The sequence below is a fragment of the Halichoeres trimaculatus genome, unplaced genomic scaffold (assembly GCF_033239565.1).
Source record: "Halichoeres trimaculatus isolate MK-OKI-2021-1 unplaced genomic scaffold, fHalTri1.1 fHalTri1_scaffold_7, whole genome shotgun sequence".
Lineage (NCBI taxonomy): Eukaryota > Metazoa > Chordata > Actinopteri > Labriformes > Labridae > Halichoeres > Halichoeres trimaculatus.
The window spans coordinates 23,001,315-23,017,644 of NW_027437185.1; the positions used below are offsets into that span (position 1 = coordinate 23,001,315).

General features: G+C 38.6%; 3 protein-coding genes across 3 annotated transcripts; all 3 read right to left on the minus strand.

Annotated features, from left to right (window-relative positions):
• Positions 1-3: 3 nt before the first annotated feature.
• On the minus strand, positions 4-2,825 carry LOC141793287 (uncharacterized). Its single transcript, XM_074673842.1, has 8 exons — positions 2,631-2,825; positions 2,461-2,526; positions 2,241-2,355; positions 2,034-2,158; positions 1,758-1,877; positions 1,376-1,543; positions 477-627; positions 4-318 (listed from the first exon to the last, which is right to left on the minus strand). The coding sequence occupies exons 1-8, from the start codon at positions 2,820-2,822 to the stop codon at positions 269-271; spliced, it is 987 nt and encodes a 328-aa protein (XP_074529943.1). The 5' UTR covers positions 2,823-2,825; the 3' UTR covers positions 4-268.
• Positions 2,826-2,860: 35 nt separating this feature from the next.
• LOC141793166 (kinesin-like protein KIF17) lies at positions 2,861-5,611 on the minus strand. Its single transcript, XM_074673655.1, has 7 exons — positions 5,565-5,611; positions 5,264-5,392; positions 5,110-5,184; positions 4,952-5,034; positions 4,757-4,867; positions 4,389-4,511; positions 2,861-3,044 (listed from the first exon to the last, which is right to left on the minus strand). The coding sequence occupies exons 1-7, from the start codon at positions 5,577-5,579 to the stop codon at positions 2,861-2,863; spliced, it is 720 nt and encodes a 239-aa protein (XP_074529756.1). The 5' UTR covers positions 5,580-5,611.
• A 6,135-nt stretch (positions 5,612-11,746) lies between these two features.
• Positions 11,747-15,628, minus strand: cd74a (CD74 molecule, major histocompatibility complex, class II invariant chain a). Its single transcript, XM_074674098.1, has 9 exons — positions 15,414-15,628; positions 14,121-14,290; positions 13,535-13,638; positions 13,371-13,424; positions 13,209-13,292; positions 13,033-13,111; positions 12,511-12,717; positions 12,350-12,412; positions 11,747-12,253 (listed from the first exon to the last, which is right to left on the minus strand). Exons 1-9 carry the CDS (start codon positions 15,500-15,502, stop codon positions 12,246-12,248), a joined length of 858 nt encoding a protein of 285 aa, XP_074530199.1. The 5' UTR covers positions 15,503-15,628; the 3' UTR covers positions 11,747-12,245.
• Positions 15,629-16,330: the final 702 nt, after the last annotated feature.

Here is a 16,330-nt window from a genome sequence, read left to right on the forward strand (position 1 = left end):
CTATTGTGAGGCAGTTGGTGTCAAAAGAAACCAAAATTAAAAGCCTTTTTTTCTACTTTTTTCCACTGAAAATAAACACAAAGAGTAATACATCTGACTGTTAAAAGAACAATTCATGAGTTTTTCTGTCAGACATTATACATGCACAGGACAAGATCAGCCAAGATGTAAGAGGTCCATCTTTGTTCACTAGGAGTGCAAAAATCAACAAAAATATAGTTCCTCACTGATGTTTAGGTCAACTATCTATTTCAGTTGCAATGCAGGTTCAGCTGGGATCACCTTGGACAGCTAAAGCATCCTTCAGCTCTCCAAGCGCTTTGAAAGAAACAAAACAGTATTAAAATGCTATAACAGTTTGAATCATGGCATTTCTGTCACATTAACTCCTGAAGTCAGTCTTATTCAGGAGTTTTATCTGTTATAAAAGAAAAAAAAGGCAGCAGTCTGATAAAGGTTAAGGGATGTATACTGACCTTTACGGAGCTGTTTGTTTTCTGCCTGCAGCTGCTGGTTCTGAGCCGACAGGTAGACAGCATCCTGCACGGCCTCCAGTAGCACAGCTCTGTACCTGCCCTCTGTCATCTTCCTCTGCTCATCACTGACCTGACGAAAGATTCTGAACACCTGAAGTGCAGGACAGAAAAACAGATTATTCTATGACTTTTATTTATTAATTTTCTTTTTTTTTAAATCACTTTTTGTATCGCCATTTGTTGTGCTGGGTTAATTTGCAAAATCAGATTTATTTTTAATATTTGTGTTGATATCATTCATACATGTTCCCATTTAAGATCTCATTCGTTGGATGGATTTAAAAAAGCGCCGATAAGCTTGATGGAACTGAAAAAAAAAAAAAAAATCTTAACAGCAGGCAAAAGTGAGTCAGGTGTTTAAAAATGTTGACAAAAGTGTCTTTCAAACACTGAATCAACCAATGGGAGATCTCCAGGGTTGACGTGTCTGAGCTAAATTACATAACTTGTTAGCCTTGACTAATAACCATCTGTTATTGTATAACAGGCTCAACTCACATTGTACAAATTCCTCAATCTGGAACTAATGTGAAGTATTGCAAACACAGAGAAGAGTATGTTGAATTTTGGTTGGAGATATATTTTTTCTTTGACAAAAATGTGCTACAATTTCACAGCATGTAAAATATTAAGTATGTATAGTTATAATTTTCACATAAGCTCAACAAACTGGAAGAGTATTTTCACAGCTTTCTACAAACTTGCTAACAATTATACTCTATTTAGCTTGTAGCCATTGTAGCTCATACAAACACATTGACTTCTTGCAGGTAAAAAGTGATACACTTGTTAGAGATTGAGGAATTGAAAATGTGATAAAGTATAAGTTGAACTCTGACCTGCAGACTCTCCTCTTTCAGACAGTGCATCTCTGTTTGGTGTTGCTGATACTGACTCTGCAGGTCTCCCTCAGCCTGCTGGGCCTCAGCACGCAGGGCCTCCATCTGCAGCACCAGGACCTGCCGCTCTCTGGTCAGCACTGCCAGCTCCCTCTGGGGGCCCTCTGTCTGGCAGAGGAATGAAGGAAACAGTAAAAAAAAAAAAAAAAAAAAAAAAAAAAACAAAGCCAGGGGAAATAACAGAATTAAGTTGCATATGCAGTGGTTTTCTGCTACCCACCATAAATCCAACCTTGCATTAATTTAAACTGACTCAGCATCCTGGGCTAAGATAGATCACAAACTGAATAATGTTAAACAACAGTGAATCTCATTATCTCACCGGTAGCTGCTCCTGTGCCAAGTCCCTCTCCATCTTCTCCACCTCCTCTTGAATTAATCTCCCATGGTGCTCCTTAAGTTGCCTCCTACGCTCCTGTGCTACGTTGTATTCCAAATGAGACTGAGCGTTTAATTGGCAAAATAAATGTCTTAGTTTGGCTTCTCCCGCAGTCATCAATCTCACAGTATATTAAAAAAGCCTCTTAAACTGTATCCAATCAGATTTATTGGTTTACAATATAATTTAAAACAACAGGAGCTAAACTGAGTACATTACATGTTGACAGGTGTCAGGTTTCTGTGAAGCAGCCCTGCTCTTTAGTGTTTCCTCTTGTAGACATTCCCTCAGCTGCTGGATTCTTGTTACTCTTTCATGGACTTTCTCCGTACTCCCTTTGCCTTCTGTGAATTTAATAATCACAACATCAGTAAAATCCTCCTTTAATTATGTTGCTGTTTGTTTTTATTGTTCCAAACAAATTACCTCTGATATGTTCTTCAATTTCTTTTTTCAGCTGCTCCTGTAAACATTTCACTGCGTCTGTTCTCTCTCTAATATGATCACTGCTTTGCCATTTTCTGTTTGCTGTCCGACAACCCTGCCAAATCAAAGCAAAACACGGAGCTTGATTCATTATGCCGAGAACAAAAATCTATTATCATCCTGTTAAAAGTTGTGTGTGACAAAAAATGGAGCAAGACACCTGTGCTTTGCCTTTTATCTTCTTTGACTCATCCCTCCGCTTCTCCCATGACTGATTTTTCACAATCTGTTGCAGAGATCACAGAATATATTTCAGCAATGAATTCAATTAGCCACAGTAGAGGAATGTGACAGAAGAGGATTCAGTGATAGATTTAACTGATGATTCACCTGCAGGTTTTGGGTCAGCTCTGCCAGCCTGTAGCTGTTTTGAGCTTCATTTTCCCCGTTTGTCATCATTATGGCTCTCAGCTCTGTGATATCATCTCTGATCTTTTGCTCTGTTACTTTGGGACACCAGCGACCGGCCACACTTTGTGTTGTTAGGCTTCTTGCTTTCTGTGCCAAAGCTAAAGCAGCCATTGTCTGGTAATCTAGTTGAACAAAGAACAAAGAAAAGTTTAAGGTTTTAAAGGGACTTTGAGTAAAGTGCCCTCTTGGGAACACTTGCCTTGAGGGTGGAGGCAGTAGACGAGAGCTGTCCTGCTGTTTCCTGTTAAGGCCTCGTTCAGCAGGAAAGGGAGGGGCTTGTCACGTGTAGCCTCACATTGGGTCTGGTCCAAAACCTTCACCAGTGGACTGACCCTGAAGAGATAGATCAACTGTAAACACTGACTTCTAACACATGCAGTTTCTTTTTCGGAGCATATCACCCACAAATGTCTACTGAGGCTGGTTCCAAAAGCCAAGGAAACCTCAGCAGCCACAATGTTAAAAAGCCTGGGAATACCAGCAAGTATAGCATTATCCCTGAACCAGGCTGTCAACATTTTTATCTTTGATGTTAAGGTTGTTGTTGTTGTTGTTGTTTTTTTAACTAATGTGTTTGTTGTCTCTGCTCCTTCAGTCTCAAGTGGAATCTCACTGAACTGCAGTTTTTAGCTCTTTCACATCAGCTTCATGTCTCAAAGCTGGAGGATGTCGTATCTTCTTGATGCTTTTTGTAAAATCATGAGTAACTTGCTCCATGGCCCCTTAACTTCACAAAAAGTCCAGCTTTTGGCTGGAGCGTTTTTGTCCCCTTATTTTTTACTAACCAAGCTCCACCTCACACTACATCAACCCGCAAGGCTTGTTTTATTAAATTACTTCTTAAGTTTAGTTTGATTTTGCAAGGTTTTTTTTACACAGGAGGCAAATGTTGCTGCCTTCATGGTAAATTACACCTGTTTAAAGAGCACACATTATCACTTGTTAAGGGAGTGCAAGTGGCACTGACAGTATAAACAACAGTTTCGAGTGTCTTTTAAAGCTGAGGAACTTGGGTTTGTGCCAATTTTGGAAGCGGGATGTCAAACACATAAGTTGGTGTTTTGTAGCCATGAGTCTCATCCTTCATAATTTAAAGCATCTAGACTAAAATGAATCCCTTAGTTTTTAAAGGCTGTCTCTAAAACCTCTGTATGCGATACTAACTCTGGTCACAGTGGAAACAGGTGTTCAAAATAGTTAAATAGAAATATCTGACATTCCACCTTCTGTTTTCACTTATTAACAAGAGGCATCCATGTTAATTTGAGATTGGCAATTTTAAACTTAAAAAACAAAACCTTGAGTAAAAAGAAAAGCAGACAGAAAGTTTGATCTTGTAAAACTGCAAAATTCTATTGACTTAGTCACGTTTGACTTGTTCTTTAACAGCAGACATGGTTTACCATTGAAATTCATCCCAATACTTTTAGATTGGAAGCATTTCCTTCTTCTGCCTGGTCTGCTTTGCCATTGATGTCACATTACACATAGACAAGTCAAGACACTATTTTATTCATCAATGTGGTCAGTATGCATAACTATTAAAATTTACATATCTGAGATTTATATCAGGTTTGATATTAGAGAACAGAACTGTACTCATCTGTGTATAATCACTAAAATCATTTTCAGTCACCATGGCACCTATTGCCTCTTGAATTTGAGAGCATATCTGACCCTCGGAGGTCAGTCCTGCTGGCTCCCCCTGCCAGGCTGAACAGCTGCAATTTGTTGCGGCATATCTCTGACTCCTCTGGATCAAGTTTCAACTCAACTGTCACAGAGAAGAGTGAACTGCATCTACATTGAGGAACAAAAAAGCCCATTAAAGTGTAAACCAAATAAAGAGGACAGTAAAGGCACAATGTACTGTAGCCAGTGACAAAACACTTAGATTAATCTGTAGCGTGACAATCCAATCACTGACGTGACAGTAAGACACTTAGCTCTTTTGTGATCAGCTGCTGTATTTAATCCATCTAAAGTAGTTTACCTAATGGATTACGTGGCTACACTGTGTTTAACCTGTAGCCTGTCTGTTGTACCTGCTGAAGATGGGGCCTGTGTTGGACTTCAGATTCACCATGCAGGTTTCATAGAGAGTGAAGGCTTCTTGGGCTGAACTGACACACACCTCACATAAACCTGCAATAAGCCTGTCAATCAAGAGAAAAAAAGGGCTTTAAACTTCATAAAGTAAATGTCTTGATACTGTACATTTATGTCATTGTGGGACTCACTTTCCAAGGATGGGATGTGCTACAGGTTTTAGAGTCTGTTTATCAGGGTTCAGGACATCCACAGCACTGCCATCTGGATAGAACTGACGTTGACAAATAACAGATGTTATTGCATTATGTTAAGAATAATTTGTATTTCACTGTTTAACAGGGCAAACCTGAAGGAATGACACTGAGATGAATAAGTTCTCTTCTGCATTTGACAACAGATGACTAAACAGGTTTTCAAGAACCTAGAAGAGAAAAAAGCAAGATTATCAGAGAGACAACACATTTGATTCACTTAAGGTATAGTTTTGTGTTTGGCTTCACCTGCTTGATGATTATGTTGTCAATCACAGAGCAACCCCCTCCTGTAAAGGCTCCACATATGAGCAGTGCTCCATTATATCCACTAGATACAGCCTCACTGAGAGGCTGCAGAAGCTCAGGGCTCAAACTCTGCAGAAATAAATTCAGATATGCAGACTTCTGGTTCACAAACATCCTAGGAATTGGTAATGAAAAGAGTCAAGGTGGCTTAGCTCGAGTAGAGCAGCAACACTGGTGCAACTGGTGTGAATTTGAATGAACAACAGCATTGCTATGAGTTAGTTTAAAGGCCTTTTTTTACCTGAATATTGTCCATAGTCACAACTTGATCAAAGAAATAGGACTTTGGCTCCTGAATGTAAAAAACACAGAACCAACATTGAGAGTTTTGAGAAAGCAAATTGCAGCATATTGATTAAAGCCAGGAGTGAATTTGAATGTTTTACCTCATCTTTTTCCGATTTGTAGTCTACCCCACGTCTGTCTTCTCTAATAACCACACAGTCTTTACCCTCTATGAATAAGAAAACAACATTTGAACACAAATCCCCTGGGACAGAAAAGCAAACTCACAGATTCAACATTTTTTGCTCCTGCTTTACCTGGGAATGTCGAGAGGACAAGTCCAACTTTTACTGTTTCAGCTCCCTCAAATAACTGAAGAACATGGAAAATGGTATCACACCATGAATGATAATACAACAATGTGACTGAAAAAAAAACATACTCACATGTGCATTCATGTTCACAGTGGCGATTCCATGCGTATGTACTGTAGTCACTGGGTCACCTGGATTCATTACAGCAGCATGTTCAAATATTCATGAGGCAGAATCTGCTTTCACTGGTGCAGGTGACCTGGATGCAGTTACAAATGTGGACAGAAAGCTCAATGATTACTGTCAACATTATTATTGTAACTAGAGAAGTTGCATTTCCTTGCAGCAAATGCGTTGAAATGCTGAAGCTGGAAAAGTTTGAATAAAAGTGGAAAAAACTGAAAATGTAAAATAAAGGAAAAAAAAAATGTTAAGAGAAATGAGGAAAAGACAATGAGTGGATAAAGAAAGTGGATACAGTGGAAATGTAAATCAGCCTACAAAAGTTAAAATAATTAAATAAAAAGAGAGAGAAACCAAACAGTGAAATCTCAAAAATGTAGAAGAAAGCAGAAATCTATGATTAATGTGTAAATGAGATGAGGAGAATTAGGACCAGTTTAATGTGTGAACAGAGTCTCGAGTCAAAGTCTGCAAAAGGTAGAAGCAGTTGAAGTTGAAGGAGTAGCAGCCTTTTTTGTTTGATTTGAGTCAAGTTTGAGAATTTTATGGCAGGTTAATCGGCAGTTTTTTTCAGTAGCAGCAGCTGCTTCTCTCAGTCAAATTGAAAACATTCCGCCCTCTGAGAGCAGGAGGAGAGGTGAAAAGAGTGAAAAGTTTGTGTCGCTTATACAGTGAAATCTCAAAAACAGTTGAAGATATTAAAAAAGTTATTACAGATATCAGTAGTGGAAAGATCAGTGAACATTTTAAAGCAAAAATGAAGTCTGTAAGTGGGAGTAAGCTGAAGTTAGAGCTTGTTGAAGTTGAAGCAGATTTTAGTCAGAGGAGCTGATATTTCCCATCTGTTTAACATAGAGAAATTTTTTTGGAAAAAGCTGAATAAATCAAAAAGTTTAATAGTTAGAAAAGTGAAAAGATATAGCACACTATTCCTAAACAAGCTGAATAGTTTAAAAGTTGAACGGTGAAAATCGGACAAAATTTGAAGGCTGTGAAAAGAGCCAAAAAACGTACGGAAGAATAAGAAGAAGTGGAATAAAGTCACAGGATAACAATATGTTGAAATGCTGAGTCAGCATTTCAACATAATTACAATAATTACTATTATTAGTTGTAGTATTTTTTTTTTTTTATCATTGTTATTATTAAATTATTTATTTAAAACATCTTAATTTCATCATTTTGAAACATTACAGAAAGATATCAGACAAACGTTTATCTGATTTATTCAGACCATTCACTTTATTCACAGGGAGAGCAATAGAGTTAGGAGGGGAGTATATGTTTACAAGTGATTGTTTAACTAATACATCCTTGAAAAAGTAACTAATGAAAAAAATGTGTATAATTCTTGAAAGTTAATAACAAAATATTGTTTTTAACATTGCATTAAGTCTAAAAGTTAATAACAAAATATTGTTTTTAACTTGGCCTTAAATCTGAAAGTTGTTAAAAAAAAAATACATTACATGAGATGCAGTCCTTTGTGATACAATACAGTACAATACAATATAACAAAACGCAGTGCAAAACAGTACAATACAACAATATATAACAATACAGCCTAACACATAACAGTTTGATTCAATACCATACAATGCAATATATTATGGTACCATGCAACAGGATACAATACTATAGGATAGGAAACTGTATGGTATGGTATGGTATGGTATGGCATGGTATGGTATGGTATGGTATGGTATGGTATGGTATGGTATGGTATGGTATGGTATGGTACGATTCATTACAGAACAATATAAACAGTACAATATGTTATTGGCAGGTACGATATGATGCAAAGCGATACGATAAGATACGACACGACACAATAAGATACAGTATAGTAGGATATGGTAAAACACAATACAATATGATACGATACAATTTGATACAATATATGGAGGGAGCGTGAAATACAATACAATTCAGTAAGATACGGTAAAATGCAATGCGATGCAATACGATAGGATATAGTGAGGTAAGATAAAATACAACCCATATGTGGTACAATACAACCTAGCAAGGTACAATAAAAAACAATGTATGGTGTACGACATAATATGATATAGTAAGGTCAGTGTAATACAATACAATACAAAAGGATACAAAACGGAACACTGTGATATGAAGCGATACTATAAGATAAGATTTCATTTTATCATATTACATCTTACATCTTGACCATTTGCATCATATTTTGGACATTGGTGAAGTATGATACATTGTGCTTTAAATTAGCATCTTACCTATTTATGTCAGTACATCTACCAAAGCCATTGATCTGAACCCCTTGATGCCTGTTGTTGCAAATTTGCAACATTCCCTTTCAGGTTATGATGCAGCTGAACTGACTTTTGTATCTCATTATTACCCATTGATTCATATTCTTCACATGTCAGAAATCCTATTAGATTGACTATGTTACAAAAATTTGTCAGGGGATGATCTTCTCATGTCTACATATAATATAACCTTGTTATCACTACCGTGTGTACTATACTCAAATTCAAAATCTCCACTTTATTTAACATCTGTAAGAATGCAAAAACACATAAAAACAATCTATTTTTAGAATAATTAATTATTAATGTCTGCTAAAAAGATCAATATATGTTAATAATCAATTGTGACATTAAACTCATCAATAGTGTTTCACAGAGAAGAGATCTGTGACTCTGTGCCTTGCTGATCAGCTCCACACATGTTTCGAAGGAATATTCAGTTATTGGGTTCCCTTTCTGGGCCTCTGGTGTGGCACACAGGAGCTCGTGAGCATCCTTTGTGTTATTCAGCAACAAAGAGGTCTCTAAGAAGGCACAGTCACAGTGATACGGGTTCTTTGCTGCATGGAGAACATCTAGCTGCTGCAGTGTACTCAGACCAACCTTTGTCGCGTCTGTCAAGGCTGTAAGCTGGTTGCTGTCCACATTTAGCACTTTGAGATAAGACAGATTACCCAGAAAGTGGAGATTTATGAGGTGGTTGTTGGACAGATTCAGCTTTTTCAGGATCTGTGGCGGATTATGAAACACCTCTAGAGAATTATAACTTAGATCCAGTTCTTCCAGAGACACAGAGGGTAACAAGTTAACCTCTGTGATCCCTGAGTGGGAAATGTTGAGCACCCTGAGCGGTCTCACCTGGAGGCAGTGTGGAAGATGGAAGATGGAGAAACTGTTCCTGCTGACATCAAGGTCAGTGAGAGCAGTGGTGAGATTGAGGAGCCAACAGAGAGGCTGCAGGGAGGTGAGGCTGCAGTTTCTTAGATGAAGAGATTTCAGGTTCTTGTACGAAAGAGAGGAGCAATGTGAGATATTGTGCAGGCTTGTGAGAGAGATGGGATTTTCTGACAGATCCAGGAGAGTCAGGTTTTCTGCTCTATGAGCCCAGTAGCAGTCAAACTCAACCAGGTGGGAACTGATAAGACCAAAGGAGGTCAGAGGGGCAAACAGCCAATGGTGGAGTGCCTGGAAGGGGGGCTGAAGGAGAGAGGAGTCCACTGTTATGTCCTCCAGCTGAAGAGTAACAAGTCTAGATGCTGTCTGTAGAAGCATAGGCTGGATTGGCTGGACAACATCAATAGTGGATGAAATAATGTTTACTTCATTTATGTCTGTATGGTGCAGGAGGAGGACCATCATACTGAAGAAAGAATTGGATATCGTGACATTGTTGAAAATCAGTTTCTTGTACTTGAAGGAAGAAGCCAAATCTGAATTTGAAGGCACTATCATCTCAGGTGCCTCCAGGTTGCCACCTCTCAGCTCCAGCTCTGAGGCGCCATAACAAACAGAAACTTCTTGGGTTTGTATGGCTTCAACGTTACACACACAGCGAGTTGCATCCTTACTGAAATGGCAAAGTGGAGTGTGTGCTACCGCACTCACAGCAAGTTCCAAAAGCAGGAGTGGGAACAGGATCTGATGCAATGTCATGATGGGACGCAGAACTATCAATTCCTGAAAAGTAAAGTTGAAGAGAACAGAAATGAAAACACATTGCATTACACTGAAGTGTATACGACTCAGGCAGACACCAAAAACAAAACTACAGTGGCCCGTGAAAGGTGTATTACATATAATCTGCGGGAGGCTAAAGACACATAGCTAAGACACATTTTGGTGTCGGCTTCAATACCATTTAAAAATAATGATAATAATTAAAATATACAAAAACATCTCCTAGAAAGCCCTTACCTTGCATGTGTATTTTACTTTTAAGTTCTCCGAACATCTCAAGCAGTAATTCAAACATGAATTTAAAAGAATAAAATCTCAGAGCAAAGCACTTACCTGTCCCTTAGCTCAGCTGCAGGTGTTTCATAGACCCTGTAGAAAAGCTCTGCGTTTTTATTTTCACCTGACTTCTGCTTTTCTGCCATTTCCCTTCAGTTTTTTTTTTTTATGCTCACAGATTTGATTAGAGGAAGAATTGTTTTCTAGGACGCACAGTACTTCCTTTTTCTGAAAAAAAAAAATCCCCTAAATCAATCCCTCAGTTCTGGTTTTACATGTCATTTTATTGACTCTGCAGGGCAGGAAGAAATGAGAATTTCTCCTAAGTCACAATCAATCAACAAGCATCTCTTAATGCTAAAACAAATACCATGATGCTGTCATCCCAGCTGGCATCTGATGTTTTGCGCAAACTGAGACTGGTTGGTCCTCAACCACATTCATAAGACAGATGAATTTCTTACAGTGCTAATAAGAACTCTATGAGTATTATGACAAATCATCCCCCATTTAAACTGAAATGACTGGCAATAAAGCTTTAGTCTGTTTGTTCAGTGGTGATCTCAGGTCACGCATAAGGAACAAGAAGTGATTTGGAGCTAAAGATCCATTTACAGAACATAAGGATGAAAGTGGTTAAACATTTCCTTTCCTTATCTGTATGAAACTTCCTCTTCGATAACTTCCCCTGACAGTGAGATGCCTCTCCATTTTTACATTTAATTGTCATCTTAGCCCATTTAGAATACTTGTTTAACCTCTCAAGTAACCTTTTTAAACACTGCACTGTCATGTCAAGGCCCTAATTGGTTGAAGCCGCAGCTCATCCAACTCCAGCTGCTGCTCCCATTCCACCACCCCTTTAGAGCCCTAATAATCACCTTCATTGCCAGTGTGAAAGATGGTGTGGTAGAAGTACACTCTACCACAAGCCATACTATAAGTGAAATCTAATTTACTCACACGCATTCCAGCATCTTGCAAAAATGCCTTTCCAAAGTTTGCAACCACCACTGAGACTCTTTTCTGAGCTGCATGAAGCTGGTGCCATGTCACTCTGGAATGGTCATTCTACACTGCAAATTCTAGGACCCCTGCTTTCTGTAATGCAGAATCAATCAAGTTGTTCCTTTCCAATTACGATGCTTCCAAATTGGATTAATGTGCACACTGGAAGTGCTCTATCTCTTCATTTGTCATCTAACAAGATGTACCGACTTGTCCCATGAGAAATGTTACAAGATATACTGTCAGTGTTGGGACACAGTACAGACACTTGGATAATATTAAGATTAGATAGCTCAGGACAGAGGAATACAAGTCCATCCCTAAACTGATCACATGAGGTCACCGAGTTTGTTAAGGTTGTGACTTTAAGTAAACTGAATGCCACAACCATCATTTCATGTGCATGAAACTTGAATTCAACAGTAAGCTGGAACATTGGAAGAGAAAGGAAACACTGTTGTCAAGAAATCTTTATTTAGCTTCTCCATACCTCAGCTCTGAAGAAAACAAATAACAAGAGCATAGTTTCTCCTTTGTTTCTAATTGAGACTGGTTTTTCTTGTTCTCTGATATGCACTGACAAATTAAATGAACAATTCAAACAACAGAATCCCTTTTCCCTCTACACAGCTTGAGTTCCTTTAAAACCTGTCTCACAATGGGCGATATCTCACATATTTTCAAATTGTCCAGATTACATTACAAGTGATAACACCCCATAACAACTCTGTTAAAAAAAGGAAAAAATTAAAAAAGCTATCAAGCAATAAACTGTAACAGGCTTCTATTGGTTTGATTTCTAGCAGCCAAAAACAATTGTTAAAAATCAGGAGGTTATGTGAAGAGCAGTTGATCAAAGTAAAACAGTTACAGCACATTGATTAGCCTCAGATATTTCATCCTCATGTTTCAGGATTGTTTGTTGAAAAGACACACCCGATTGCTTCAGTTTCTTCACTCATCTGAAAAAAACAACAACATATGGAGTCAGGAGTTACACAGGATACGGAAAACGCAAAATTCAATAATGCACAAAAAACTGTAACTGTTGTCCTGACCTTTAATGCTGACAGTCTTCTGCATCAGCAGAGGGGACATCATTGCCCGACGAGGAAATGAGCCTGAGATAATTTAAGGCAAAAAAAATCTCCTTTAACATCTGCCTGAGAATTGAATATAAAAAATAAAGCACTGAATAATAAGCCTGCTAATCACTTACTCCTCCCTCTCTGGCAGTCTGCGCGGCCACGTACAGTGGTGCCCTCAATGGTCTCGCCAGACTCGTCCACACACCAGCAGTAGCCGGTGGCGTACCAGCACTGCATGGGCTTGTAATTGCCCTGCTCATCACACTGGGGACGGTAGTCACCAAGCTTGCCAGTCTTGGCCACTGCCTCAAGCTGGCATTTGGTCTTGATCTCAGGCGCTAAAGAAATGAAAGAAGAAAGATTGGGAAGAAGTTGGGCTCCTGTTTGGCGTCAATGCAACAATCATTTCAGAGTGGGATCATTTGTGTGAGTATAGATGGAAGTTATGGAGCCCAAGTGGACCTGCATCTACACAGCTGATATACTTCATGTTTTAGTGGTTTCCAACTGTTTTCTCTTACAGATCATCTATTCAGTTTCATGAAATAACTAGCAACATGTCTCTTGCTTGATCTGTAAAATCAGCACCTTGTGGGGCCAAGAAACCAGTTAAATACTAAAGGCAGTATGAAATATACAAAAGTTGCAGAAACCTGTCTCAGCTGTTGGGGGAACGGGCTTCTGCTGAGCCATCTGGAAGATCAGCCAGTAGCGCATCCAGGTCTCAAAGCTCTGCACAAAGTTTGAAAAGAAAACACTGAGTCTTTTTGATTTTACTTGTTTCAGATTATTTTGATGGTTTTCATCTCAATGTGTATTTCCCTTGTACCTTCCATGAGGTCTCATTCATCTGCTTCTGCAGGTCACGCATGTTACCTGGGAAGGTCTCATTGAAATTAGGCAGCTGGGAGCCCTGCACAAACCACAACCAGAGCTTAGAAATGAAACAGCACAAAGACCAACTACACATGGGATACAGAGTGTGACATACCTGCATCAGATCTTTCACCTGTTTCTCCAAACTGACCACAGTGTCCTGCAGTTTCTATGTGGAGTTAAATGACAAATAATTCACAAGATTAGTTGCCTAACTTTTTTCCCCCTGCATCCAGGACAATAAAGTTTTTTTCTTCAAGAAGGGGGAACAGAACCTACAGTCAAGGGGGTCTTGCTTGGTTTGCCTGTCTTGGGGGCATCATCTGCAACGTAGTCCATCATCAGAGGGAGGCTGGGCATGTGCATCTTCATTGGAGTGGCAACTTAAAAAGGACAAAAAAAAGGTTATGATGGTTGGAAATGTTTACTTCTGGGAGAAAATAATTAAATTTGAAAAAATCAACCAAGAGCAGATAACATAATTGGGGAAAAAAAAGTAAATGATCGTCTTTTTCTTTTTTCAAAGAACTCCAAAATGCATTCACTTTTTTGTTGCAAATAAAATCGAACTTAAGTACCAACTGTGAATTGCATAACTTAAAAAGAGGATAAAGTGATAGTCCTCCGGATGTGTTGAATCATCATTAGTGCAGCATACAGCTAACACTCCGCCCTCCCCCTTCACCACTGAACCTTTCATTTCTCTTCCCTACTTTCAGATCATGTTCCTTAAGATAACTTCCACTTCCCTCTCTACTTCTTGATTCTTTAAAGCCTCCGCCTTCTGTCTGATGAAGACCACGAGGAAGGCACATCTGATTCGACCACTTTGTATGATGAGCAGGATGTCGATGCTTTCTTTTACCATTGGATGAACGTGTCAGCTGTCTTCCCATCTTCTCAGAGGATTTCTGCAGAGTGTGGATCTGCTGCTTCTGGCTGAACACCATGTAGGCCGTGAAGACCTGACTGGCCAGGAGCAAACATGCCAGGGTGGTCAGACCGGCTATCTTTAAAGCACGGCTGTTGGAGCTCCTTAGAGATCAAACGAGAGAAAAAAAGAAGTGTCACTTGATAAGCAAAACTTGAATTAAGGATAATATAACACAGAGACAAAATAAAGCAGACTAAAAAATGTCATTTTAATGGGGGGTTTCCAGAGATGACATTTGGGGTAGTTTTGAGGCAAAGGTGTTTCATTTTGATAGTGATGGGCTGTCCAGCACACACAAAAGAAATCCCCATGAGTAAACCAGAACTTTTTATTAAATGTATAGTTTCAAACATATGTTACACTGTTTTTCAGAAACAAAACTCTGATTATAGCAATCAGCAGTCGTTTTTTACTATCACCCAATAAGAACGAGCCAATGTTTGCGTCACTTGTTACCAGGCAGACCGTTTTCCCTGACGTTAGAGCCTCCCCTTTTGAAAGTTAGAACTTTTCCTTTTAAAAGAATGAAAAAAGATGTATTGACAGTTGTAATTCTTTTTGGTATAAAAGTATATGGATACTTAAACTGCACAGTAATTTAAAATACTGGAGAAAAAAAAGATTTCTAGAAAAGTTAAAGGCGAAATCTCAACTGACCCAAATATAGCTGTGTTTGTTGGTATTTCGATCAGGTAGCCTATTTTGAGCTATTTCGATTAATTTGTTGGTTTATCCTACGAGAAAAAGATGAAAGTATTTTTTTTTCTCGATTCCCCTTCTAATCCTAAAAGATTTTTTTCAAGACACACATCCGAAAAATATTTGAACTCCAGCACTACCAAGCATTATTTATTGGACGTTGTTTTATCCTTGAAGGTTTTCTAACCAATGGCATGACAGAATCACCAGTTACCAGGTAGACTTCATCTGGCAGCTCAAGGGGAAGTGTCCAACTATTGCCTTGTCCAATTTATATGATGCTTTGAATGTAAAATACAAACAGTATAAATCAATACGATTTTGTGATTTTTAAATAGATACAATAAAATTGTGTTTGTTTTGCCACATTAGCCTATTATTGTAGCAATCACATAAAATAAAGCAGAATTCAGACTGACCAATACTACCTGATGCAAAACAAAATTATAAAAGTTCGATTGGTTCGTTTTTCACGCTTAAACCACCTAAGGAATTCTTTGTAGCAACGACAAACTTTATTCTCACCTGACAGGTGCGACTGGGGGAACCAAGTTATCTTGGCTGCCGGCCACACTCCCTCTGTTCAGGGGAGCCTGTTCTGGAGAGTTGTCCATCTCTGTCCTGAAAGTTTCTCCTCGAAGCAACAGACTGGAGAAAGTGTGGCGGGTCGGACAGATTAATGAAGTGAAAAATCAGGAAGTTCAGCCAGACTTATTCCTCAGAAAGGTAAGGAGGTGCGGAAAGTCCCTGAAATTAAAGCGCGAGGGTACGTCCCAGCTGCAGAGCAGAGTGCGCGTGCGAGCTGTGATTGGTCGGATTTTCGTAGCATCACTTGTTGATAGAGACAGACAGGAGTGAAGCTTAACGCTCAGAACTTTTCCTATTGTGTGTCACTGTGTTATTTAAGCCAAATCTGATCTCAGTGTCTTCTCACTGTATATGGGTTATTGTTTTTTACTGTAAGATATAGATAGCAATACTTGATTCACACTAAGACCTGAATATAAAGTCGAATTTTAATTACAGAGGGAAAGTGGTAAGGTATAAATGCTGCACAGCAGAAGTAATACTTGCTTGGCAAAGGGCAAGGTTTACACTCTACATTATTCATTTGAAATATTATTTCAATGCACATTCTATTAAATGTGTTATGAGTTTGTGTTACTGAAATGATGGCAAATTAGAACGTTTCTTTTTTTGTAAGGTACATGCTTGATTCATCCAGCTTCTTTTCTTTTCTTTGATCCTTAGTTTAAGCTCTTTCAGAAAACACCAATATATATGTGCGCATAAGTAACAACAGAAGAAATAGAAGATGTTGAACTCCTAAACCTATATATACTACATGCTAGACTGACTTAAGTCAAAATAAAATAATCTACTCACTGATCTTTTTTTTTCAACCTTTGACACACTCTGGATAGCAGGATGTGTCTCTAAGG